We start from the raw sequence: 26,202 nt of genomic DNA, 5'->3' as shown, positions 1-26,202 counted from the left end.
CTGTGTTTGGAACTACGGTTAGGAGACAGCCTTCCGGCCAAGTCTGTCCTGCTTCTCTGTATTTCGGTGGCCATTAGTCTGTTCTTTGTTACTGTGTTGGCGTATAATGACAGCATAGGCTTTGCGGGTCTCTGTGAAGATGGTATCCCAGACTGATATGCTAGCCACAGCCTAACCAATGGGCTACTCGGTCTGCTTTGTGTTGTGACGGAATGCCAGAGGCTGGTCGCCCTAGGACTCATTGTATCTGGCTCAGTCTTGGAGGCATTGTGGGTAACGTGGACAAGATGGGGGGAGTGACCCAGAGGACACCTGGAAAGGGTGACGGATGAGCCGCGTTGCCCAGCAGATAGAGCTCTGCGCTCACTCCACCTGGCTTTGTCCCCAGCCGTCAAGCACCCTGGGGAAGTCTGTGGACCCACACAATTCCAGTGCGTCTCCACCAACCGCTGCATCCCAGCCAGCTTCCACTGTGACGAGGAGACCGACTGTCCTGACCGAAGCGATGAATTTGGCTGCAGTGAGTGAAGAGCTGGGGGTGGATCGGGGATGATTCTGGGTGGGTTCCACTTGATCCTATGTGATCTCCACCCCAAGTCTGCACTCTCGACTGTCGATTAAACACCTCTCTCCCGCTCTCCTGTCCCCAGTGCCTCCCCAGGTGGTGACCCCTCCCCAGCAGTCCATCCAGGCTTCTCGGGGCCAGACGGTGACTTTCACCTGCGTAGCCACTGGTGTCCCCACACCCATCATCAACTGGAGGCTCAACTGGGGCCACATCCCTGTTAATCCCAGGTGCGTCTCTGGTGGGGGTGACTTGCCTGTGGAAAAGCCTAGATCTGTGACTCAAACTTAACCCACCACTGTCTTGGGGCCTACCAGGGTGACAATGACCAGCGAGGGTGGGCGTGGCACGCTGATCATCCGTGATGTGAAGGAGGCAGACCAGGGCGCGTACACGTGTGAGGCCATGAACTCGCGTGGCATGGTGTTCGGCATTCCAGACGGCGTGCTGGAGCTCGTCCCGCAGCGAGGTGCTGTAGAGGGGCAGGCGGGTGGGTGACTGGTACCAGTGCCACAGGACCTCCTGTTGGTGGCTAACCACAGACCCTCCCATTCCTCCAAGCAGGGCCCTGTCCTGATGGGCACTTCTACCTGGAGGACAGTGCCTCCTGCCTGCCCTGCTTCTGCTTTGGCGTGACCAACCTGTGCCAGAGCAGCCGGCGCTTCCGGGACCAGATCCGGCTGAGCTTTGACCAGCCCAATGACTTCAAGGGTATGTGGATGGGTGGGCTCTAGGCTCCTAGGAACCTGGGACAGGTGGAGAAGGACCTGGGCCAAAGGGTAGAGAGTGAGCTAGAAACATGGAGTCGTGTCAGGAAAGCCTTTAGCTCAGGTCAGATCTCTGTTCTGTTTGCAGCCTTCCTGCCTTGGGTTGCAGGGAAGACGGACTCTGGAGCCTAGGCCCTGCCTCTCCAAACACATACTCCCCCCTACAGACACTCATATGCACACGCATTCAGGTGTGCACACACTCAGGAACGCACGCACGCACGCACGCGCAAATACACACACACACACACACACACACACACACATACACACACACGGCTAAAAAGAGGGCTGGAGAAGCAGTTGAGTCAGTGAAACACTTGCCGCAGAAGCATTAAGGATTTGAGTTTGAGCCCCAGCACCCTGTGAAAGCCATGTACCGTGATGTGAACCTGAAATCCCAGCCCTGGGGAGGCAGAAACAGAAGGGGCTGTGCCTGCCAGTCAGCCTAGTAGTCAAGTTCCAGGGTTGGTGAGAAACTCTGTCTCCAAAGATAGGTGCAGATTGGCGGAGTTGATCTATTGGTTAAGAGTGCTTGCTGCTCTTCCAAAGGATCCGGGTTCAATTCCCAGTCCCCAATAAGGAGCTCACGAACACCTATAACTCCAGCTCTGGGGGATCCAACATCCTCTTTGAGTTTCGCTGGTGTCTACACCTACTCGTGTATGCACATCTCCTAAAACATACTTTCATACATCAAAAAAGGAAAATAAATCATTAAAAAACGAGTAGATGGGTGGTTGGGGATTTAGCTCAGTGGTAGAGCGCTTGCCTAGCAAGCGCAAGACCCTGGGTTCGGTCCTCGGCTCCCCCCAAAAAAAACAAAAACAAAAAAAAACAAAAAACAAAAAAAAACCACCAGTAGATGGAGGAGCCAAGCATGGTGGAACATGCTTTGAATTCCAGGACTGGGAGCCAGAGTGAGCCAGGTCTCCGAGTTTGAGGCTGTCCCAATCTACATTGTGAGTTCCAGGACAGCCAAGGCTCTGTAGAGAAATAAAACCAAAACCAAACAAAGCTGGAGGACTGCTGAGATGGCTTAGAGAGTAAAAGTGCTTGCTTCCAAGCCTGACTGATGACCTGAGTTCACTCCCTTAAATCATCATGGTGGAAAGAGAGAACATTACCTAAAGTTGACCCCTGACCACCAGACAGGGACCTATGTAGCCCAGGCTAGCCTTCAATTTATCATGTGGTAGCTGGGAATTGAACTCAGGACCTCAGGAAGAACAGTCGGTGCTCTTAACCATTGAGCCATCTCTCCAGCCCCTAGCCTTCAATTTAAACTCATGATTGTCCAGGAGTGCTGGGATTACCGGTGTGTGTTGTGCCCAGCTCTGCTTGGCTACTGCCTGACTTCAGGAGGGAGGCCTCTGTTTTCTCCCAGTCAGTCCTTCCTGGGTCCCAGCTCTCAGACTGGCTGTTCTCTGCTAAGCATGGGCTGCCATCCTCACCTTGCTTTTGTCCTTGCAGGTGTGAATGTGACGATGCCCTCGCAGCCTGGGGTGCCACCCCTCTCCTCCACCCAGCTGCAGATCGACCCCACCCTGCAGGAGTTCCAGCTGGTTGACCTGTCCCGCCGCTTCCTGGTCCATGACGCTTTCTGGGCCCTACCCAAGCAGTTTCTAGGCAACAAGGTAGGAGGGCGGGTCCTGCTCAGTCCTGCTCATCCTAAAGCAGCACCCCCCCCAACTCTCCGTCATCCTGAAGCTGCACTGAGCCCACTGCTCTTCCAATCCTCTTTGGGTTCTTCCCTGAGTACCGTTCTGTGGGCTGGCTAGAGTGCCGCACACTGGCCTCCCTGGGTACAGCATTACATGTTTTCAGCCATGACAGCTCCCCATGCCCCCTTCTCTATGAGCCTCCGGTGGGTGGGCAGATTGAGGAACTAAAGAACAGGATGCAACTGCCTAAGGATGGCTGCCCTGCCCTGATCTGTCCTGTCCCGGCCAGGTGGACTCCTATGGTGGCTTCCTGCGCTACAAGGTGCGCTATGAGCTGGCACGAGGCATGCTGGAGCCGGTGCAGAAACCAGACGTGATCCTCGTGGGTGCCGGGTACCGCCTCCACTCTCGAGGCCACACACCTACCCATCCTGGAGCTCTGAACCAGCGCCAGGTCCAGCTCTCAGAGGTGGGTGGCACCTGAATCTTGGGGATGGGTGTAGGGGGGAGGGGTTGCCCGGGGTGAGAATAATACGTTGCTTGTAGGCACTGATAGTCAGAACAACCTTGTCCTCTCCAGGAACACTGGGTACATGAGTCTGGCCGGCCTGTCCAGCGGGCTGAGATGCTGCAGGCCCTGGCAAGCCTGGAAGCTGTCCTGCTGCAGACAGTGTATAACACCAAGATGACCAGTGTGGGGCTGAGTGACATTGTCATGGACACCACTGTCACCTATACCACCATCCATGGCCGGGCTCACAGTGTGGAGGAGTGCAGGTGCCTACCCTCAGAGGGACTGTGAACCACGGGACGCTCTCTCGGGTAGAGGTGAATTAGCAGGGTCTGTGGTTCCCGCAGCCATTTTCTTGGTCCTATCCCCACAGATGTCCCATTGGCTATTCTGGATTGTCTTGCGAGAGCTGCGATGCCCACTTCACCCGCGTGCCTGGCGGGCCCTACCTGGGCACTTGCTCTGGCTGTAATTGTAATGGCCACGCCAGCTCCTGTGACCCTGTCTATGGCCACTGTCTGGTGAGTAGCACAAGATACCACTTGGACACTGGATGGGAGTGGGGCTCTCCTGCATCCGCGAACATTGCATCATTTCTAGAATGGCTTGAATGGCTACCATGACCTTTGGATGCATTAACAAGAGGTGGAGAGGAGGCTCTGAGGTTAAGAGCACTGACTGTTCCTCTAAGGGATCTGGGTTCAATTCCAAGCAACCCCATGGCAGTCTGCAACTGTCTATAATTCCAGTTCCAGGAGACCCGACCCCCTCACACAGACATCCATGCAGTCAGAACACCAATGTGCATAAATAAACCATTTGAAACAAAACAAAAAAATGGAGAGATACAGTGTCCAGATGGGAGATGAGGGTCTGTCTCCCTTAGTGAGGGCTAAGGGTAGCATGGTTTAGGCGTTACACCTTATCTTGTGGGAAGAGTGATGAAGGCTATGATTGTGGAGCTGATCAAAGAGAGGCATGGTAGTGCCACTGTCTTCAGATCCCCAGGTAGCTATAAGGTAGACAGAATGGACTCTAGGATAGAACCGGTCCTGGGTGCAGCCTGGAAGAGGGTGTCTGATTTGGATCCGTATCATGAGGTGCTTGGAGCCATCTGTGAGACTGGCCACCATGCTGAGCTACTACTGCCAAGGAAGCCACCTGGATACTCCTATTTGCAAATCTGTGGAACGTTCTGGAGCCTGTCTGGCCCAGTTCTACTCAGCAGGCCCCGGTTCACTATCTACCCTCTCCTGTTCTAGAATTGCCAGCACAACACAGAAGGACCTCAGTGTGACAAGTGTAAGCCTGGCTTCTTTGGAGATGCCACCAAGGCCACAGCCACTGCCTGCCGGCCCTGCCCCTGTCCATACATCGACGCTTCCCAAAGGTCAGAGCCCTCTCAGGATATAGGCATGGGGCAAGTGGGGACATTCTCTGTTGGGGAAACCGGGTACCCACATGGATTCCAGTCCTAACCTGCTCACTGAGTTGTCTGTGCTCTTTGATCTTTTGTGGGCCTCATTTTTCCTTTCTGTATAATGGACCTATATGCCTACAGTAGCTATGAGGTCACAGCGGCCAGAGATAGCATTATGCCTTTCTGTGTGCCTTCCTGGGGCAAGCATGCCAAGCCCAGCCCTGAGTTCTACCCTTCTACTTTGACCACTTGATCCCCACAGGTTCTCAAACACTTGCTTCCTGGACACAGATGGCCAAGCCACTTGCGACGCTTGTGCCCCAGGCTACACAGGCCGCCGCTGTGAGAGGTAAAAGGGAGCTGACAGGGGTTATGGGTAGGAGGAGACAGGATGCCCTGGCTGGGGTGTGACAATGTCGTCTCTCCCAGCTGTGCCCCTGGATATGAAGGCAACCCCATTCAACCAGGCGGGAAGTGCAGGCCCTCCAGTGAGTATTATAACCATGTTCTTTTTTTAAAAAATTATTTATTTATTTTATGTATATGAGTATAGTGTCGTGTCTTCAGACACACCAGAAGATGGCATCAGATCCCATTACAGATGGTTGTGAGCCATGCGGGTGCTGGGAATTAAACTCAGGACCTCTGACTGCTGAACCATCTCTCCAGCCCCCAGTGACCACGTTCTGATGTAGCCTGCTGGGCTGGGCTCCTCCCTGACTTCCCAGAATCCCTGGAGAGCCACCCATTCCCACCCAACCTGCCAATGCTTTCCTCTTGCCTCCAGACCAGGAACTCGTGCGCTGCGATGAGCGAGGGAGCCTGAGTGCCACAGGAGAAGCCTGCCGCTGTAAGGTATGTGTACTGCCTACTCCCTCCAAGTCCTTGGGCCCAGCCTTACTATGGTCAGGGCAGGGAAGAGATCCCAGCCTCTCAAATACCTTGGCGAGTGGGCACTGGCCTTGCCTGAGACCATAGGCCTGGCTGGTCTTCTATATCATGAGGAAGTCCTGGCCATGGGCAGGAACACTGACTAAGGAGTCAGTCTCCCTGAGTTCAATTTCCCAGCATGCTTGCAGCAACTGCTGTATATGTTTTGGCCCTTACCTGCACTATTCTGTCAGGTCTCATGTTGACGTGTCTTCAATAGCGAGAGAATCAGATGTCAGTGGAGAAAACTGGGCAGGTTTTGCAGTCAGGTAGTCCCGATCTTATAGCTCAGGAGATAAGCGTGTGGGGTGACCCTGTGTGTCCTATCAGATCCCCCAGCCTCACTCATTTGCAAGGTTGTAACAGAGGTTAAGTGAGGTGGCTGCAGAGACACCAGCATGATGCACGAAATTCCCTATCGTCTGCTGCAGTGGCGATGAATTCTATCAGCTTGCTGTGTTTCAAATCTAAACTAATCTGCGAGCCTCCTAGTGGCCAATGAGAAAAGGGAGAAGGGTTTCAGTAAGCACCACAATCTGATTGTTCTAATGACCATGGTGCCTCGAATATGTATGTGAGCGCTTTCCATGGCTCCCTGGGACACCCCCATCTAGACTTGGGGGTGGGTTCAACTGCTGGGTCCAGGCAGCCCCTCCCGTGGGCCAGCCTGCAGTTCCCGACTCTGCGTCCACAGAACAACGTCGTGGGGCGCTTGTGCAACGAGTGCTCTGAAGGCTCGTTCCACCTGAGCAAGCAAAACCCCGACGGCTGCCTCAAGTGCTTCTGCATGGGAGTCAGTCGTCAATGCAGCAGCTCCTCCTGGAGCCGAGCCCAGGTACCTGCAAGAGGGCGACAGCCGGATGGGACAGCCACACCCGGAGCTGAAGGGACAGAGGGTGGGCGCCCCACACGGACCCCTGCCCAGTCCAAACATTCTCCATCTCCAGGTGCTTGGAGCCTCGGAACAGCCTTCTCAATTCACCCTGACCAACGCCGCTGGCACCCACACCACCAGCGAGGGGGTCTCGTCCCCTGCACCCGGCGAGCTGTTGTTCTCTTCCTTCCACAACCTCCTGTCTGAACCCTACTTCTGGAGTCTTCCCGCCAGCTTCCGAGGGGACAAGGTGGGCGGGGCAGAGGAACAACCCAGGCAGGGAGGCCATTGGGAGAATAGTCACAACGTGGCCCCACTGAAGTCTCCCGCTGAAAGCCTGTCTGCCCCTGTTCCAGGTGACATCCTACGGAGGAGAACTGCGCTTCACCGTGACGCAGAGGCCCCGGCCCGGTTCTGCGTCCCTGCACAGACAGCCGCTGGTGGTGTTGCAAGGCAACAACATTGTGTTGGAACACCACACCTCAAGGGAGCCCAGCCCTGGCCAGCCCAGCAACTTCATAGTGCCCTTCCAAGAGGTGAGCCCCATCCAGTCCCTTCTTGTTCTTCTCTTTTGGGGCCTCCGCACCCAGGCTGTCAGGAATTGGATCTCATGTCACTTCTTTACAGCAAGCGTGGCAGAGGCCTGATGGACAGCCAGCCACACGGGAACACCTGCTGATGGCCCTGGCAGGCATTGACGCCCTCCTCATCCAAGCATCCCACACGCAGCAACCAGCCGAGAGCAGGTAGCTGGGGCTGAGGCAGGGCAGAGGGGTCTCCAGAGCAAGCAGAAACATGGTGTAGCCCCTCACACTCTGCCTGTAGCATGGAGAGCATGCTGCTGCGCCTGTCACAGAATCCGACGATGCTGGGGGCCAGTGTCGGCTTTCCAGATATCCCCAGAGGAGGGGTAGTTTTAGGGCCTCTACACAAGGAGGGGTAGAGTATGGTAGCCCTTTGGAGAAAGCAACAGCTGTGAGTGGTTTGCCATAGCCTACGGAGACCACAGGATGCTGATCCCCCTCACCGTGACTCTCTTCGTACCCAGGCTCTCCGGTATCAGCATGGACGTGGCTGTACCAGAGAACACTGGCCAGGACCCAGCACGAGAAGTAGAACATTGTACCTGCCCCCCTGGTTACCGCGGCCCCTCCTGCCAGGTGAGCCTGGGTCCCCCACCTATCCATCTAGCTTCCTCCACAATGCTTTCAGGCCACATTCCCAGCCCTCCACCATCTTTTTGTCCCCAGGACTGTGATACAGGCTACACACGCGTGGCCAGTGGGCTCTACCTGGGCACCTGTGAACGCTGTAACTGCCACGGTCACTCGGAGACCTGTGAGCCCGAGACGGGGGCTTGCCAGGTGAGCCCTGCCCCTTCATTCTCCATCCTCCTCCATCCTGGAAGTCCCAGCTTTCAGGGACCCTGCCTCAACCTGCCCTCTGTCCTTCCAGAACTGTCAGCACCACACAGAGGGTGCTAGCTGTGAGCAGTGCCAGCCAGGGTACTATGGGGATCCCCAGCGGGGCACACCGCAGGACTGCCAGCCTTGCCCATGTTATGGAACCCCTGCTGCTGGCCAGTGAGTCTGGGCCCCTCTGTCCTCTCAAATGCCCACCACCCTTCCTACCTCCTCTCTTGCCCAGCACTGGGGAGAGGCTGGCCACTGGGAAGAGATACCCTCAGTTCTAGAGCCCCAACTTTCTTAAATGGGGACCTTAGCCTCTGAGAACTAAATGAGGAGATGGGAAGGAAACTCTTGGTGTAGATCTGCCCTCCCACCTCCCTGGTCTGCGAGAGCCCAACAGAAGCAGCCAAGGCATTACTGACTGGACTTGCCCACTCTCTCAGGGCTTCCCACACTTGTTTCCTGGACACAGATGGCCACCCCACCTGTGACTCATGCTCACCAGGCCACAGCGGTCGTCACTGTGAGAGGTGAGATGGCTGGTGGGAAGGGCCCTGGGCCCAGCAGGGGAGTACCTGAGCGCTATCATTGAGCCGCCCTGTTCACAAGGAGCCTGTGATTTCTGCTCTTCGTCGCACAGACTCTAAAAGGCCATCAGCTTTCTGCTTTGGGGGCCTCACCCTGCAGCCTGGCACTGTCCTGCAGCCCACCCTTCCAGCCCAGACCTTGTGTTATCCAGGCTAGAGCCCTTCCATTCGACCAGTGGTTCTTAACCTTCCTAGTGCTGCGGCCCTTTAATACAGTTCCTGACATTGTCGTGACCCCGACTGTAAAAGTATTTTCATTGCTACTCCATAACAGTCATTTTGCTACCGATGTGAATCGTAATGTAAACATCTGTGTTTTCCGGTGGTCTTGGGCAAAGGTCTTAGGGAAAGGGTCATTGTGCCCCCAATGGGTCATGATCCACAAGTTGAGAACCCCTGCACTAGACCTTGGCTCAGTTTTGGTTTTTGTTGAGGTGGAGTTTCATATAGTCCAGGAGAGATACAAACTCATTGTATCCTCCTGTATGGCCTTGAACTGCTACTGATCCTCCTACCTCAGTCTCCTGAGGGTGACTATAGGCTCATGCCACCAGACCCAACATTAGTCTTCTCTATTTTGACCCAGCTGCAGTCTTGGCCCTACCCTTGTTTTTCTCTCCCCCATGTCTCAACTATGAAATGGGCTTACACGGGTGGTGAGTTTTCCCCCTTACTGTGAGGATCATTGAGTTGGAGCCCAGACTCCTCCCTTGGGTCCAGGCCCTGCAGCAGTTTCCCAGGACTCCTGTCTCTCTCTCCCTGCAGGTGTGCCCCAGGTTACCATGGCAACCCCAGCCAGGGCCAGCCCTGTCACAGTGAGTAGAGTTGCAGACCTGGAGGGCGGGCAAGGGGGCGGGACTAGGAATGGTCCTCTGTTTCCCTCGGACCCAGGAGAGGTGGCTTTACCTTCCTGATTCTCAGCATCTGTCACAGGAGGATCACTGCCGACATCCTCAGAAGCAGGCAGCGGCCCTCTTGGTGCTGAGTGACAGACTTAGAGAGAGGTGGAGATGGGGGTGTTTGGTGTTGGGTTGGGGGTTGTGTCATCTCTGGCTTCTTTACACTTCAGGAGACGGTCAGGTTCCAGAGGTGCCAGGCTGTAACTGTGATCCCCATGGTAGCATCAGCAGCCAGTGTGATGCCGCTGGTCAGTGCCAATGCAAGGTCAGTTCGAGGGCCTGCCTTCTATGAGGTCCACCCCAGTCCACCACTGGGGCTAAAGAGAAGTCAGGTGGTACCTGAGGAGATCCTGGGGCCTGGTCACGGGATGGGGTAGGTAGGGCTGCTCACAACTGCTCGTAAGTAGTGGGTGGGAAGACTGGCCCCAGAGGCTTCTGGGGCCCAGCAGACACCCCTGAGTCCCTACACACATCTTTTTGTCTGTGTCCCCCAGGCCCAGGTAGAAGGCCTCACTTGCAGCCACTGCCGACCCCACCACTTCCACCTGAGTGCCAGCAACCCGGAAGGCTGCCTGCCCTGTTTCTGCATGGGTGTCACACAGCAGTGCACCAGCTCCTCTTACTCACGCCAGCTGGTAAGAACCAGTCTGCCCCCTGCAGGTCAGGAGCACTGTCCCCACGGGGCACCATCTCCAGGCCTTTGCTACTGCTCACCTCAGCATTGAGCCCAGTGCCCTGACTTCTGTTCCAAGACCGTCCAGGGTCTCCATTATTGTTTGTCTCTGCATTAAGCACACCCCTTCATCCAACCCCAGATGTCTATCCCTCCAGCGTTTCTCTCTCAGCCCTGGTCTTGGCGAACCCCATGTCCTGCCACGACGTCTTCCCTGACATCTTTCTGTGCCCTGTCCACTTTGGTGTGTCCGACTAAGCGGGACCCTGTTTCTTCCTTCCGATGTCAGATCTCTACCCACTTTGCTCCTGGAGACTTTCAAGGCTTTGCTCTGGTGAACCCTCAACGCAACAGCCAACTGACAGGGGGCTTCACTGTGGAACCAGTGCCTGGTGGGGCCCGGCTCTCTTTCAGCAACTTTGCCCACCTCGGCCAAGAATCCTTCTACTGGCAGCTGCCCGAAACATACCAAGGAGACAAGGTAAGAGACGAGTGAGCTCCTGGCTGCCAGCTCAGAGCCAGGTCCTCCCTGAGCATGGGGTCAACAGGGACTCAGGCACAAGTTTGTGGTCTGCCATGTGGCTGCCACGTCATGACAGGGTCCAAGAGACCTCAGGTCACATCTCAGCTGTGCTGTTTGCTAACTGGACACCTGACCTCCCCAGCACAGGGTGGCTGGGACAATTGCATCTGATGCATCCTGAGCACTCAGCTGGTATGACTGAGCTTTTAGGCCAGGTCACATGTGCATGGTGAGACAGTTTCAGTTCGGATCCCTCAGCGCTCATTGGTGCTGGGTGACGGCGTGGAAAGTCTCGGGTCATCTCTATCGAGTTCTAACACACCCACTCAAGGTATCTTAAGTTATGAGTGCATGAGCCGGCCCACGTCACTCCATTTCCTAGCAGAGGAAGGTAAAGCCAGAGAGGTCAAGGAGTCCCTGGACCAGTAGGCGATAGTGGCAGGGTTTGTATCCGGGTCAGACCTGTCCTTAAAAAGCTGAGCTAAGCAGAGAGAGCCATCTTTGTAACTCTGTAATGAGGTCTGATAGGAAGAGAGCATCGTTAAGAATGGTCTTGTGAATGGCAGGGTCTAAGAGGTGAACAGCTGGGGACTGGAAAGGTGGTTCAGGTGTTAGGAGTACCAGCTGCTCTCCCAGAAGACTCAGGTTCAATTCCCAGCAACCCCGTGGTAGCTCACAACAGTCTGTAACTTCAGTTCCAGGGAATCAGATGCTCTCCACAGCCATACACTCAGGCAAAAACATCAGCCAATGTCCTTGAATAAAAATAAATAAAAGTGGGGTTGGGGATTTGGCTCAGTGTAGAGCGCTTGCCTAAGCGCAAGGCCCTGGGTTCGGTCCCAAGCCCCAAAAAAAAAAAAAAAAAAAAAAAAAAAAAAAAGAAAAAAAAAAAGAAAAGTAAAATAAAAAAATAAAAGGTGACCCCCACGGCAGCCACATGTGGCTCTCAAGGAGTCATGGCCATAGTACCAGGACACATGGGACTTAGCATGTGAGCCGCCTATCAGCTGAGGCCCATGGCCAATCAGCCACACCCCAGTCCATCCACTGCAGCGGCCTTCCAGTCCCTGCTCCTTGGCAACAAACAGGTGCCACCCTCTGTCCAACCTGACTACCTTCTGCTGCGTTCTTCCCCTTGGCTCCTTCTCTCCTGGCCTCTCTCAGACCTTTCTCTGTCTCCTCCCCTGGTGCTTCTCGCTGCCCCACAGAGAGAGGCTCACTTTGCACGGCTACGCCGGGCTCACCAGGTATGCCCTCTGTTGAGTGGTGTGAAATGTGGGTGCTATGCAGGATGTGTCTGTGGTTGCCCTTGGCCTGCATGAGAGATGCCCTGTACCCATTGAGCCTGTACTGTCACTGGGAGAGTGGGAGTAGTGTGCAATGCTATAGCCCACCGGCCCTGCGCTGTGTTTCTGGTGCCAACGGTTGGAGGTCTGCAGACAGGAAAAAACGCTCGATGTTAATTCATGTGACTGTGCCTGGCTCCCCAGTTTCCCTGTGTATTTGTCCGCAATCACCATTAACCTACGCATGTGCCCTTCCAGTAGCCTGGAGTAACCCTATGTGCCAGCCCCAAGATGGGGCTTGCCTCCCTCCCCAGTCACTGTGGCCTGCCTTGCTGGGGAAGAAGCTGTTCATAACTCTGAACCCTGTGAGGGCTGAGATGGCCTATGACTTCCACCCCATCAGAACCGCACATCCCTCTCAGAGGAAGAGTGGCGGGCAGCTGTGGCAACTGGGAGGATCCTTGGGGACACAGAGGGCAGGGGCCGGGCACAACGGGCGTCACAGGTAACCTAGGGCAAGCATAGGCTATGTCTGGGATCTAGAGATCAGACCTCGAACCCAGGCTTTCCTGGTTCACCTTCCCCCAAGCCTGTCCAGACCAGTGCACTCTACAGATAGGCCAGAATGGCTTATGCAGTGCCGTGAGCAGCTCTCTACCGTACCCCATGGCTGTCACAGAACTTTCTATCCTTCCCTTGCTGGGTACCCTGGGCATGGTTCCTCCCCAGTAGACCCAGCCCACACTCATCCCAGAATGCTCTGCCTGATTTCTAGGAGTGAGAAGGCAAACGGCATAAGGGGAGGATAGGGGACATCGGCACAGGCACATGGGTGGCCGAGAATGGGGAAATTGGACGGGGCGGGCTCAGCCTCATGGGTGTTTTTCTGTCTATCTATTTCTGTCTTCTTCTTCCTTCCTCTCCTCGTTGCCCAGGTGGATGAGGCTCAGAGACGGATGGATGCTGAGATCTGGCAGCTCCTTGCCAGCTTTGCCGCCCACCCCCCCCCCCTCCTCGTGGGCTGCGCCCCAACCCCAGCTAGCTGTCGCTCTCCACGAGCTGGTCCCCCTCCTCTTCCTCCTCTTCATCTCCTTCCTCCTCCTCCTTCACTTCTCTGCCTTCCCCAGCAGGCTCTCAGGTATGTACCCAGTCACTCACAGAGGGGCCCGCCCACCATGCTTCCTAGACTCTGGCCACTTCCAAACCAGTGGGATAGTTCTGAGACTCCCTGGACTATCATTGGCTTCAGGCGTCTCTCTAACTACACCAGCTACCAAGTCAATTATAGTTATACTTAACGTTTTGAGACAAAGTGAGTCTCACTTCAGCCCAGGCTGACCTCAAGTTCAGAATCCTGTCTTAGCCTGTAAGGGCTGGGATAATAACCATGTCTGCCTGCTCCTTGGGCTTTCTTTCTTTTTCTTTCTTTCTTCTTTTTTTTTTTTTAAATTTATTTATTTAATGTATATGAGTACACTGTCGCAGTCTTCAGACACACCAGAGGAGAGCATCGGATCTCATTATAGATGGTTGTGAGCCACCATGTGGTTGCTGGGAATTGAACTCAGGACCTCTGGAAGAGCAGTCGGTGCTCTTAACCACTGAGCCACCTCTCCAGCCCTCTTTCTTTCTTCTTTAGATGGGGGTCTCTCTATATAGACCAGGTTGGCCTTGAACTTGTGTTCATCCTCCTATCTTTGCCTCAAAGTATCGAGATTAAAGGTATACACTATCATACCCAACCATTTTTTTTTTCTGAAACAGTTTTCTGTAACCCAGGCTGACCACTTTATAGCCCAGGATGACCTTGAACTCCTGATCCACCTGCCTTTACCTCCAACGTCCTGAAATAATAAATGTGTGCTATTATACTATGTATCCTATCTTTAGGATGGAAGCCAGGGCTTCATGCAAGTTGAGTGAAAGCTACCAATCGAGTTACATTCACAGCCCTGTGGCTACATTGTTGTTGTTTTTTCTGGCTACTTTTTTTTTTTCAAGATAGGATCTTACTATGTAGCCAAGGCTGTCCTGGAACTCACCAGGATAGACCAAGCTGGCCCCAAACTCACAGAGACCCACCTGTACATCACCTCCTATATATATATATATGCCACAGGATTTTTAAATGTTTACCAGTGCACCCCATTGATCTTGGGGTCCTCCAGAAAGACACACCATATTTGAGGCAAAATAGACCAAGAACATGCTTAGAAAGAACATCTAGAGGACCTGGGCTCAAAGCAGGGAGCAGGTTGCCCAGAGAGCATGGTGGGCATGTGATGTGAAGTTGGGTGGGTTCCAGGTCCCTGCTGGGGTGCCTGTACCCCATTCTTACCTTCTACTCTTCTGCTCTAGTTCTCCCTTTCCTACGAGGGCTTCTCTCTGCTGCCCGGAAGCCTCTATTACTGGCAGCTGCCCCGAGCCTTCCTAGGGAATAAGGTAACCAGGAAGTGGAAGGGCCATGGGTGGTCCGAGGGTGCATTTTTAGGACTCGGTGTGTGCAATATTGTCACTACAGAGGCAATTACAGTGCTGGCCTCCTAGAACTCTCCACCGTTCTTACTTACCAGCCCTGCATTCTGCATATCGCTGTCTTTCTCGAGTGTGTGTGTGTGTGTGTGTGTGTGTGTGTGTGTGTGTGTGTGTACACTTGCACATGCACGTGAGCTTATGAAGGCCAGAAGACAACTTCAGCCATCATTCCTTATTTTTTGAGACACGGTCTCTCATTGGATTAGAGCTCACCTAGTAGCCTGGCCAGCCATGGACTCCCTGGGATCACCTGTTCTGTCCCATTGGTGTTAGAATGCCCAGGACTTTTGGGGGAAGAGATGCTCTGAGAAGCAAACCCAGGTCCCCACACTTGCACATAAACATTTTACCAACAGAGCCATCGCCACTGCCGTGGGTGCTGTTACTGTTACACTGACGTTAACATTCGAGTTGATACGGCTCCCGCGTTGCCTGCTTGTCCCCACATGACTGAGAGAGCCTCTTCAGATTGTGTGTACCTAGGGATTGGGGCTTTGGCTCAGTGGTAGAGAACGTAAAGCACAGGTCTGGTCACCAGCAATGGTGAGAGGGAGGCAGGGTTTGGTTAACACGTGTAGGGTTGCATTCAGAGGCCAGGCCAGGCTAGTTAGATTCAGAGGAAGTGAGGTAAGAGTCTACCAGAATCTGGGTTGGTACCGTAAGTAGGGGAGAACCATTGGCCTTCAAGTTGCTGAGTGTGTCACTGCATGCGTCCTGAGCTATGTACTCCTCGAGGTGCCTGTAAGGTCTTTTTACTCCTATCTGCAGATGAGGGAAGTAGGACTCAGAGTCAGTGACTAGACCATAGTTGCCCAGGCTTCCACATGGTAGCTCTCGCCTAACATCCCTGTGTGGTGCACGCCTTCCGCTTCCTAGAAAGCTGCTCCCAGAAGACACAGTGAACTCACTGGCATCCAAAACAAACAGGAAACCAGTTGTTTCGGTTGTCCTCTGGTTAGGCTGAGTTCCTTACCACACCCTGAGTTGTTAGAGAATAGCCCTAGGGCCTATGTCACCCAAGGCCTGGTGCATAGCCAACTGGTGTTTGATCAATGTTCACCCACTGAATGAATGCACTTGAACCAGGCAGACACCCTGTGCTGGGTAGTTTTTAGCCAGTTGTCTGCCCTGGTTATGGAGGAGAGGGAGGAAAGTCCAATGGGCAGAGCTGGGACCTTGGCTGCCGGGATAAAAGAGTCCTTTGCAAACCTACGCCTTCTAGTCACTCCTACAAAGACACAAGTCCTGTTGGCTTGTCCACAATAAAGAACAAACTGGGCTGGAGAGACAGCTCAGTGGCTAAGAGCACTGACTGCTCTTCCAGAGGACTTGAGTTCAATTCCCAGCAACCACGTGGTGGCTCACAACCATCTGTAATGAGATCTGATGCCCTCTTCTGGTGTGTCTGAGGACAGCTACAGTGTACTCACATACATCAAATAAATAAATTAACAAACAAATAACAATTACAAACAGAATGGCTCATGCAACCAACTGCAGGGTCCAAAGTGACAGCTAGATTCAATCATTAGGGCTTTTTCTCGTTCTGTAGCTTCTGGTCCCATGGGAGTTTCTCTGTCCCAAAAGAAAGAGGAGTGCCAGATGCACTGTCCCTTACCCAGCTGGGGAGAGGTGCACACGGCCACACTGCATCTGGCCACACTGGGACTGACCCCACCCATCTCCCTTCCTGATCCAGAACTGTTTCCATAGGGCGGGCCTGGCTGGCTTGTTCTCCACAGGAGATGGGAGGGACCTGCGTGTACAGGAAGGTTGTCCTATAAAGAGAACTAGGAGGGGACAGGAGGTTCAGAGGTTACGAGTACTGACTGCTCTTTCAATTCTGAAGGACCCAGGTTCAATTCGCAGCACTCCCATGGTGGCTCACAACCCTCTGTAACTCCAGAGCCAGCGATCCAAGGCCTCTTTTGACCTCCACGGGCTTCTGTACACTGAGCGCTTATTGTACTCACATGCATACCCTCAGGAACACACCTACACACCTAAAATAAATACTTTAAAAGGAAGAGAGAAGGAACAAGGATGTAGTTCACAGGAAGAAGGAAGGAAACTCTAGGTAGATCCAAAGCCAGTAGCCCAGGAGACGAGGTCTCAGAACCCATGTAGAGCCGAGCCCTGGGCTAAAATTTCTGATCTTGACAGCCACCCTATTGGAGTTACTACTGTTACTCTTCTCATTTTATGGGAAATGCCTTAACATCAAAAGGGACTCGGAACTCATTGACTGTGATGGTTGGGCAGTGGAGAATGGGAAAGGTGTCTTCCCAGGAGGGAGGCTGGAGAGGAACTGATACAGAGGACCTTTTCCAGCTCTCTGTGGCACGAGCTCTGGCCTTCTGAGGTTAGGGTGCGACACACAGGAGCAAGAGGCTCTGCCCCTCACCTATGTGATCTTGTCCCTTCTGCAGGTGGCTGCCTATGGTGGGAAGCTACGGTATACGCTCTCCTACACATCCGGGCCACAGGGCAGCCCACTCTCGGACCCTGATATCCAGATTACGGTGAGCTCATTAGAATCCACAGTGGTCAGCCAGAAGAGAAAATGGACGCCATGTTCCCAACATCCAGTTAGCCCTACCTGGCTGGCTACTCCCCAGATCTGAGCCTGGCTGCTGAACCATGGGGGCAGTGGGCAGGCACATGAGCTTGGGGCGTAGACAGATGAGAGACCAAGTGATTGGGAGAGCCTGGGGTTGGTGGATACCCCTGCCTTAAGTAGCCCTAAATGCCCTTCCTAACCCTTCTGGTGTCTCTGCAGGGCAATAACATCATGCTGGTGGCCTCTCAGCCCGCACTACAGGGCCCAGAGAGGAGGAGCTATGAGATCATCTTCCGAGAGGTAGGTGGCACCTGGCTTTGATTCCCTGGGCACACAGGTCTACAAGTTCAGGAGGCCCAGCCCAGAGCTTCCACTGACACTTGCTGTCCCCCTCCACAGGAGTTCTGGCGGCGACCAGATGGACAGCCTGCGACCCGAGAGCACTTGCTCATGGCCCTGGCAGATCTGGATGAACTTCTGGTTCGGGCCACGTTCTCCTCAGTGCCACGGGCAGCCAGTATCAGTGCTGTGAGCCTAGAAGTGGCCCAGCCAGGGCCCTCTGGTGGACCCCGAGCCCTCGAGGTGGAAGAGTGTCGCTGCCCCCCAGGCTATGTTGGCTTGTCCTGCCAGGTGGGTGTGATGCTGGCTGGCCTGGCTGGATCTGCTCCAGTGCCATGGTATATGCAAAGTGATTGGTCAGTTACCGGTGCTGTAGGCTGCAACTGCTCTCTGAGTTAGGTGACTTCTGTTCTTACACATGGTTGCGGTCACTCCCTAATAGCCAAGCCATCCCTTTAACTGATAGAAGCAAACTGTCCAAGAGAGATAGGTGACTTACTCTAAGGGCATACAGCCAACATGCGGAGGACTAACTTGAACCTAGATCTGATGGACTCTGGTGTCTGTTTGTCCTAACCACCAGCCAGTACTGCCTAACGAATGACGTGCTTTCAGTTGGGGAGACACTCCAAAGCACGTAAGACTCTCAGAGCTGAGCAAAGACATGCCCAGGCGCACAGCATGGAGCAATGGTGCTGTAGACCTGAGGAGAAGCACATGGAGACCAGGCCTGCAGCCGGGCCACTGTGAATAGCCCAGCACAGGTCTCCGAGGTGGGGAGGCACACTGCTGTACGCATCCCATGATCAGAGACAGTCTGGGACAATGTGTTGGAGGTGGACAAAATGAACAGAACAGAAAGATCGATTGAGGCATGACATAATGTGTGGAGAGGGTCAGTGGGGTGGGACGGAGGGCTGTCATTTTGAAGCTACTGGGGGGGGGGCGTCTGCTAGATGTGGCCTAAGCTTTGAGCTCCAGGTGGACGGGAGCTTACCCTACACATGACGTCGACCCACTCAGCATCAGATGAGGCGGTGGAGCCCTTTCCAGGTGGGCGGCAGGACATTTTAATGTCCCTGGGCCTTATTTGGGGCCACAGACTTTCCAAATCCCAGTGTAGAAATCCATGCTTCTCAAAGATGCCAAGTTTGCCTCATTTGAAAGAGGAGGAGCTGTTGAGAAGCGCCTCTGTGCCTCTGTGCCCTGTGCCTACTGCTGCAGCTCAGCCCAAGAGATCCACCAACTGACCGCAGAGTGTGGAAAGGGGGCCTTTGGCTGCTTTGACAGGAGCCAGGGCAGAGGAGAGAGAGAGAACTGCCTGCTCTCCAGATCTGTGATTCTTTATCTCCAACGTCCACTGTGCTGTGTTTCCCCTATCACTGTGCCTGTTTGGTTTGGGTTCTGGTTTTAGTTTGGTTTGAATTTTCAAGGCTCGTGTAGCTCAGGCTAGCTTCGAAGCTCAGTATGTAGCCGAGTCTAGTCTTGAACATCCCAGCCTTCTTGTCACCTCCCACCCCCAAGTGTTAGGATTGCACTTGTGAGCCACCAGGCCTAGCAGGATTCGTAACTGGTGCAGGCAAAGCCAGTGATAAACATTGGCAAGATGGCTTAGGTGGCAAAGGCACTTGCCACAAAGCCCGGACCTCAGTTCATCTCAGTTCAGGATCCACATTGTTGAAGGAGAGACCCAACTCCTATAGGTTGTCCTCTGACCTCCATATATACACTAGTGGCTCATACGTACACACACAAATACATAAATACATGCAAAAATATCTTCAAGGGCTCTTTCTCCCAAGTGATCTTCCCAGCTCACTTCCCCATTTAGCTGTGACGTGTCTCCAGAAAGACCTTTCCCACCAGAATTTCAGGAACCAAGGTCTTGAAGTAAGGCAGGTTTCCCATTAAAGCTGTACTACATCTCTCCAAGCTAACACTGCCTAGGCTCATCACGCCCTGTCTCCTGGAGCATTGAGAGATGAGAGACAGGCCAAGATCGTTTGGGAGAGCTTATGGATGGAGACTGGCCTGGGATGCTCTTTCTTAGAGCCAGTGGGGACCAGACACTGGACAGTACAGGATGGACAGAAGGCTAGATCTGCCGCTCTGAGTGCAAACCTGTGAGCAATGGAGACCGACTTCCCTCTGTCCTCTAGGACTGTGCCCCCGGCTACACTCGCACTGGGAGCGGACTGTACCTTGGCCAGTGCGAGTTGTGCGAATGCAATGGCCACTCCGAAGTGTGTCACCCGGAGACTGGAGCCTGCACGGTGAGCTGCAAGTGGGGCTAGGCTGGGGGTGGGCAATGGGATGGGGAAGGGTCTTGGTAAGGTATGGCTGCTTCCAGGGACAACAAGTTCACAAGACAGCACCTGGGTGAATAAAACAGGCGAGCATGGTAGGGAGCCAGAACTATGGGATGCCATTCTTTGTAAAGGAAGCAATGGTTCCTCATTACTTACACCCAAATGGCTAATACTATTGCAAAAGGACAGATTACAGAGGGTTGGGGTTGGTGGTGGTGGTGGTATGGTGGTGGTGGTGGTAGGTGTTGTTGTTGTTGTTGGTGGTGGTGGTGGTTATAGGGATCAAATCAAACCTTGCTAAATATACCTTCCCACGCATTTTTGGTGTGGTATGTGTATGGCCCCACAGGTACATGGCCAGGACACAGACAGTTGACAGAGTCCCAAACTCAGTATGAAGCAAGGAACACACTCTGTTAACATCCCACATAAGGCTGTCTTGACACAAGATTGTATACACTCCTTATTGGGTTTTTGAGCTTTTTACATGTATGGGTATTTTGCCCATGTCTGTGTACCATGTGCATGCCTGGCGCTTACGGAGGCATCAGAAGATTCCTTTGTACTGCAGATGGTTGTGAGACAGCGTGTAGGTTCTAGGAATTGGACCTGGGTCCTCTGAAAGCAGCCAGTGTTCGTAACCACTGAGCCATCTCTTCAGTCCCCCTCCATGTGTTTTTCTTTTTCTTTTAAACAGTGAAACATGTATCTTCAAGGCTGTGTGCCCAAATGTATCCCTTTGCTTTTCTTTCTTTCTTTTTTTAATATTTATTCATTTATTAAATATAAGTACACTGTAGCTGTCTTCAGACACACCAGAAGAGGGCATCAGATCTCATTACAGATGGTTGTGAGCCACCATGTGGTTGCTGGGAATTGAACTCAGGACCTCTGGAAGAGCAGTCAGTGCTCTTAACCACTGAGCCATCTCTCCAGCCCCCTTTGCTTTTCTTTAACATCACACACTCACACATACGAATGCGTGTTCACATGTGTGCCTGCTAATTTTTTTCTTTCTGAGATAGCTGACTCACTGTGTAGCCAAGGACGAGCTTGACCTCCTGATTCCCACATCCCTCTCAATTGCTGAGGTTGCCGATGCATCATGAAGCCCAGGCCTAAATGGTCGATTTGATCTACCCAGGTCCCCCACAGGCATTCTTTTCGGCACGGCTGAGCTGATGGTCACCACTGTAATCAAATCCATATGTTCTTCTGTGACTCTTCTCTAAGATATGTGTCTAGGTTTCTGAATCAGGGCGCTCAGATGAGTTTTCCTTCATAGCTGCTCTCTGACACCCTTATACCCTGCAGGGTTGTCAGCACAACACTATGGGTGAGTTCTGTGAGACGTGCGCAACTGGCTACTACGGAGATGCCACGGCTGGGACGCCTGAGGACTGCCAGCCCTGCGCCTGCCCGCTGACCAACCCAGAGAACATGTGCGTGCTTTGCTCAGATCCAGGGATGAGCTCCTGCTGGAGGGTGGGAGGCATGCTGGGAAGGAGGCTCCGGGGTCTGACGTGCCTGCCCGCCCCAGGTTCTCCCGCACCTGTGAGAGCCTAGGAGCCGGAGGGTACCGCTGCACCGCCTGTGAACCTGGCTACACCGGGCAGTACTGCGAGCAGTAAGTAGGGAGTGGGAAGAGGAGGGGTGAATCAGAGACTCCCAGGCACGAGTTCTGCAGGGTGTGGCTTGGAAAAATCTATGCCAGGATCACTGTTGGAAACACTTCCCATTCATGCCGCCCTTGGGGTGAGCAGGCATTTATGGCTCCGTGCTTCGGGCAAACGGCCGTCCTTCTCCATTCCTCACACACCAGCTGGGACTGGGATTAACTTCTTGACTCATTTGGGGAGTGTTTTGTTTGGTTTATTCTGTTGTTAAGGCATGGGGTCTCACTGTGCAGCCCAGGCTACACTGCTTCCGGTGTTGACATTGCAGATGCGTGTGGCCACCCCTGCGCAACTTCTTGAATTCTTACTATTCAGGTCTTTATGCTGCTGGTCCCTGTGTACAGAACATTGTATCCCCCCCAACCCCACCCTTTCCTGGCTAACTCCTCTCAGCCTTCAAGATCCAGCCTCTTGGGTTTATTCATCACTCTTGGAGGGTGGACAGGTTAAAACAGGGTCTCAGTATAAGCCTGGACTGGCCTCCAACTCTGTAATTCAGGCTGCCCCAGAATCTCAGCCTCCTAAATTACAGGTATAGGTTTTGCCACACAGGGATCGGCGCTTTTTACTGAGCATCTTCTGTGTGTCCGTGCAGGGTGCTGAGGTGCCAGGGATAAACTGACAAACTATGTCAGCCCTATGAAGTCTGCAACCCAAAACAGATGAATCAGAGGAAAAACAGCTGTGGGATAAACATTTCTGAACTCGATCAGTTCTCTGGAAGCACTGTGTAGCATGCTCGAGGGGACCCATGACACATGGGAGCCATGCTTTGTGCTGTCTGTGACCTCACTCTTTTCTCCCTGGGTCCACATGGCCTCTGTTCCCTTCCCTCATTCTCACTTTACATAAAATTTGTCCCAGATCAAGGTGTAGGGTTATTGTCCAGCGTCCTGCTTCTGCTCTGTCACAGGGCTCAGCCAGACAGGGGAGGTTTGACAGTGCTCACCCCACACCGCCTACGGGAGGGTGTCAGGCTGTAGGGCAGCCGTGGGGCACTGCTCCAGGGGTAGGGAAGCACAGTTTGGGGCACAGACACAGCTGAAACTGGCTAGTGGTCCCCAGGCCTGCAAGGAGGCCGGGGCCATCGGGTTCTCATGCTCTTGGGCATCCAGGCACTGCTGGGATGCTGGGGAAGAGCTGAGAAAGGAGTTGGAGCCCTGAGGGCTGGATCTGGCCCGTGGCCGAGGGGAAAGAGGGAGCGTTCTGGCTGGTCCTGTGTGGGAGAGTCTTAAGCTTGGTTGATGGCAGCCGCCTCTGGGAGCGCTGGGAGGCCTTCTACAGGAGATTAGACCGTGGTTCTGTAGGCAAAGGCCTTCTCTGTGGCTTCCATGGTGGATCCCATAAAAAGAGGCAGTCCATGGTTTCAGGGCGTTCATTGCCATGGCGGAAGGTGGATGAGTAAAACCGTACCCCACTTCTCAGGGTGGGCCTGAGATTAAATACCTTTTGCGGGGAGGAGTGTCTGGGAAGGAATAGTTTTTGGCTAAGCCTCCAGGCCTTTAGGCTCCTCATTACAATGGATATCTGTCTTGAGCCTACAGGACCTGTGTCCTCTACCTGTGGAGGGGCTTGGGGCAGTTGCCCTTTTGTGACCGATGGCCACAAATCTATGGAGGACTGTGCCTAGTGACAGGGCCTGGTTTGCCAGGAGTCAAGCGAAATGCCTACCGTCCCTTAGTGTCACTGGGGTTTCTAGCCTTGGCTCAACTGGGAACCAGGGTGCCTTTCATGGTCCCAGACCAGGGACCTTGCTGTGTCTTCTGTTGTACCTCCACATCGAGGGTAGTGTCTGATACTCACTGGTTCCCTGGTAAACGTTTGTTGAATAAATGCTTCCCTGGAGAATAGCAGGCTTACCTCGCCATTGCTCAGCCCCCTAGCAACCTCTGTCTCAGCTCCTTGAGGCCCTGTGTTAGTGATTCCCTGGCCCCCAGAGTCCTTCTAGGACCCCGAGCTTCCTCATTATACCATGGGCAGCTGGCCGAGCTGGCTCCTCAAGGTCCCTGTGAGACACTAAATCCCTTGGGACTTACAGAGCTGGTCCCTGTTCCTCTTAACAGGTGTGCCCCAGGCTACGAGGGTAACCCCAATGTACAAGGAGGCCGGTGCCAGCCACTGAGTAAGTAGGACCATGGCCTAGGGTGGCGGGAGAGGGAAGTTGTGGACCCCAGGGAGTGTGAGGGAAAGAGTTCTGAGGTCGGGGACCTAGGGCTTTGGGAAACACTGTTTTATGCTGAGGCCTTCCTAGCTGAATGACCTCCTTCTGCCACTCCACTAGCAAAAGAGTCCCTGGAGGTTCAGATCCATCCCTCTCGGAGCGTGGTTCCCCAAGGTGGCCCACACTCCCTGAGGTGCCAGGTCAACGGGAGTCCACCTCACTACTTCTACTGGTCCCGTGAAGACGGGAGGCCCTTGCCCAGCGGTGCACAACAGCGGCATCAAGGTACTCACACACCTACCGCCCCCTATGTCCCATGAGTCAGCCCTGTTCCTGTCCTACTGGGAGGCTTGTGGGGCTGGACTTTCACAAGTCTCTCCTCACCCCAGGCTCTGAGCTCCACTTCCCTAGCGTGCAGCCCTCCGACGCCGGTGTCTACATCTGCACCTGCAGAAACCTGATTCACACCAGCAACAGCAGGGCTGAGCTACTGGTCGCTGGTGAGTCCCCCGCTTCCCTGTCCCTGCTAGAACCTGCCTAGAGGTCATTAGCTGAGATTCACTCAGGACAGGCCCTGGATAGGACCCACCAAGGTCCAAGGCCAACCTGTCAAGCTCAATAGGAATGGCAGGAAAACCCAGGAGAGAAGCCAATGAGATTGGGAGGAAGTAGGGAAGGAGGTGTCCAGGTGCAAGCTGGGGCAAAGGCTTCTGGGAAAGCTGCTCCCCAACACTCTATAGAAAGTATGATATAGGCAGGGAGAAGACATGAAGACAAGACCGGTTGACAGAAGTGGGAACTCAAGTAGGCACACAGAGCATGTGGAAACTCTTCCGATAATTGTGGCTCTGAGGAGGGTGCCGTGCAACTACCTTTAAGGCTCATGCTCAGGGGGCTGAGGCAGGTGGATCTCCAGATGGAGGCCAGCCTGGACTGTGTAAGCAAGACCCTGTCTAGGAGGGAAAATAAGTCTTAGCTCTGACGAGTGGTCAAGTAAGCAATGTGGCAACATCTGGAAATACGTAGAACTAAAGGACATGTTTTCAGACATGGAAATTTCAAGAACAAATTGGTCAGTGAAGCAGGTGGCAGGGATTGATATGGTGTAGGAGGAAGTCCTCAGGAAGGATCCAGAGCTCTGAAATGCAGGGTGGGATGGGGCCAGGCAGAAGCATGGTCACATCTTTCAGGGACAGGGAGGAGTAAGGGAGAGTTAAACTGAGGGAGGGGGAGGAGTATGGTAGGGGAGCACATTAGAATGGGGAGGGGGCAGACTTCACGGGGAGGGTTAGACACTGGGTGGGCATAGAAATACACCCGACTGGCAGGTTCTGCCTTCTAAGCAAGTGTAAGTTGAAGCCATGGGTTTTAAGGTGGAAGGATGGGTTGGCAGGCTGAGGGAGCTGGGAGGAAATGTGAAATAGCCATCTCGGGGACTCAAACCAGAAGCCAATGGAGAAGTCAGAAAGTGTGAAGTGTTGAGAGCTCATTTGTGGCCTGGGATGGTGAAATGGGGCCGATAGGCTCCCACTGGACCACATGCTGGCTGCCTCGTGCCAGCGGGGAGAGACTTGGTAAGGCTCAGCCAGGAAGGTGCAGGGAGGCACCAGGAAGTGGAATGACAGCCCAGCTGTACTAGGAAGGAAGAAATGTCCGAAGGAGGTGAGCTGGGGATGTGGCTTAGCTGATAGGGGGCTTGCCAGCTCTGCACAAAGCCTTGCATTCGAACCACACAGAAACTGGTTGTGGGACTGGAGGTGTGGCTCAGTGGTTAAGGGCATATGTTGCTCTTCAGTGTAGGTCACTTACAGTCACCAGCAACTCCAGCTTCAAGAGGATCCGATACCCTCTTCCGGCCTCTGTAGGCACCTATACTCACATGTGTATGCACACATCCACATATACACACACTATACATATATATAGTTATGTTACATTATTATAAATATATAACTATATATCTATTACATATTCCTATTTATATTACATACAGTTATATATTATATATCTATATTTTATATTAAATATATATTCTCTTCTATTTTATATTACATTCAGTTATATATTACATATTTATATTACATACAGTTATATATTATATATCTATATTTTATATTAAATATATATTCTCTTCTATTTTATATTACATTCAGTTATATATTACATATTTATATTTTATATTAAATATATATTCTCTTCTATTTTACATTATATTCAGTTATATATTACATATTTATATTTCATATTAAATATATATTCTCTTCTATTTTACATTACATTCAGTTATATATTACATATTTATATTTCATATTAAATATATATTCTCTTCTATTTTACATTACATACAGTTATATATTACATATTTATATTTCTTTTCTTTTTTTTTTTTTCCTAGTTTTTTTTTTTTCGGAGCTGGGGATCGAACCCAGGGCCTTGCGCTTGCTAGGCAAGCGCTCTGCCACTGAGCCAAATCTCCAACCCCCTACATATTTATATTTCATATCAAATATATAT

The 26,202-nt window shown here is 53.0% G+C and overlaps 1 protein-coding gene across 1 annotated transcript in view; it reads left to right on the top strand.

The window, feature by feature from the left end:
• Hspg2 (heparan sulfate proteoglycan 2) overlaps positions 1-26,202 on the top strand; it is a 101,612-nt gene that overhangs the window by 42,579 nt on the left and 32,831 nt on the right. The window contains exons 10-42 of the mRNA XM_032895875.1: positions 389-520; positions 651-795; positions 883-1,034; positions 1,130-1,276; positions 2,806-2,969; positions 3,286-3,465; positions 3,577-3,773; positions 3,881-4,028; positions 4,770-4,897; positions 5,190-5,276; positions 5,357-5,415; positions 5,715-5,782; positions 6,552-6,692; positions 6,805-6,981; positions 7,088-7,267; positions 7,359-7,477; positions 7,780-7,891; positions 7,982-8,095; positions 8,187-8,314; positions 8,584-8,670; positions 9,493-9,542; positions 9,797-9,891; positions 10,121-10,261; positions 10,589-10,780; positions 17,073-17,165; positions 17,423-17,503; positions 17,603-17,833; positions 19,702-19,815; positions 21,166-21,293; positions 21,392-21,478; positions 23,591-23,649; positions 23,809-23,973; positions 24,078-24,188. Of these exons, the coding sequence (XP_032751766.1) occupies positions 389-520; positions 651-795; positions 883-1,034; positions 1,130-1,276; positions 2,806-2,969; positions 3,286-3,465; positions 3,577-3,773; positions 3,881-4,028; positions 4,770-4,897; positions 5,190-5,276; positions 5,357-5,415; positions 5,715-5,782; positions 6,552-6,692; positions 6,805-6,981; positions 7,088-7,267; positions 7,359-7,477; positions 7,780-7,891; positions 7,982-8,095; positions 8,187-8,314; positions 8,584-8,670; positions 9,493-9,542; positions 9,797-9,891; positions 10,121-10,261; positions 10,589-10,780; positions 17,073-17,165; positions 17,423-17,503; positions 17,603-17,833; positions 19,702-19,815; positions 21,166-21,293; positions 21,392-21,478; positions 23,591-23,649; positions 23,809-23,973; positions 24,078-24,188 (4,212 nt within the window). The remainder of the gene's footprint in view (positions 1-388; positions 521-650; positions 796-882; positions 1,035-1,129; positions 1,277-2,805; positions 2,970-3,285; positions 3,466-3,576; positions 3,774-3,880; positions 4,029-4,769; positions 4,898-5,189; positions 5,277-5,356; positions 5,416-5,714; positions 5,783-6,551; positions 6,693-6,804; positions 6,982-7,087; positions 7,268-7,358; positions 7,478-7,779; positions 7,892-7,981; positions 8,096-8,186; positions 8,315-8,583; positions 8,671-9,492; positions 9,543-9,796; positions 9,892-10,120; positions 10,262-10,588; positions 10,781-17,072; positions 17,166-17,422; positions 17,504-17,602; positions 17,834-19,701; positions 19,816-21,165; positions 21,294-21,391; positions 21,479-23,590; positions 23,650-23,808; positions 23,974-24,077; positions 24,189-26,202) is intronic.

Source organism: Rattus rattus, chromosome 1 (assembly GCF_011064425.1).
Source record: "Rattus rattus isolate New Zealand chromosome 1, Rrattus_CSIRO_v1, whole genome shotgun sequence".
Classification (NCBI taxonomy): Eukaryota; Metazoa; Chordata; class Mammalia; order Rodentia; family Muridae; genus Rattus; species Rattus rattus.
The sequence above is the reverse complement of the archived record's forward strand: the minus strand, read 5'-3'. Positions and strand labels throughout refer to the sequence as shown.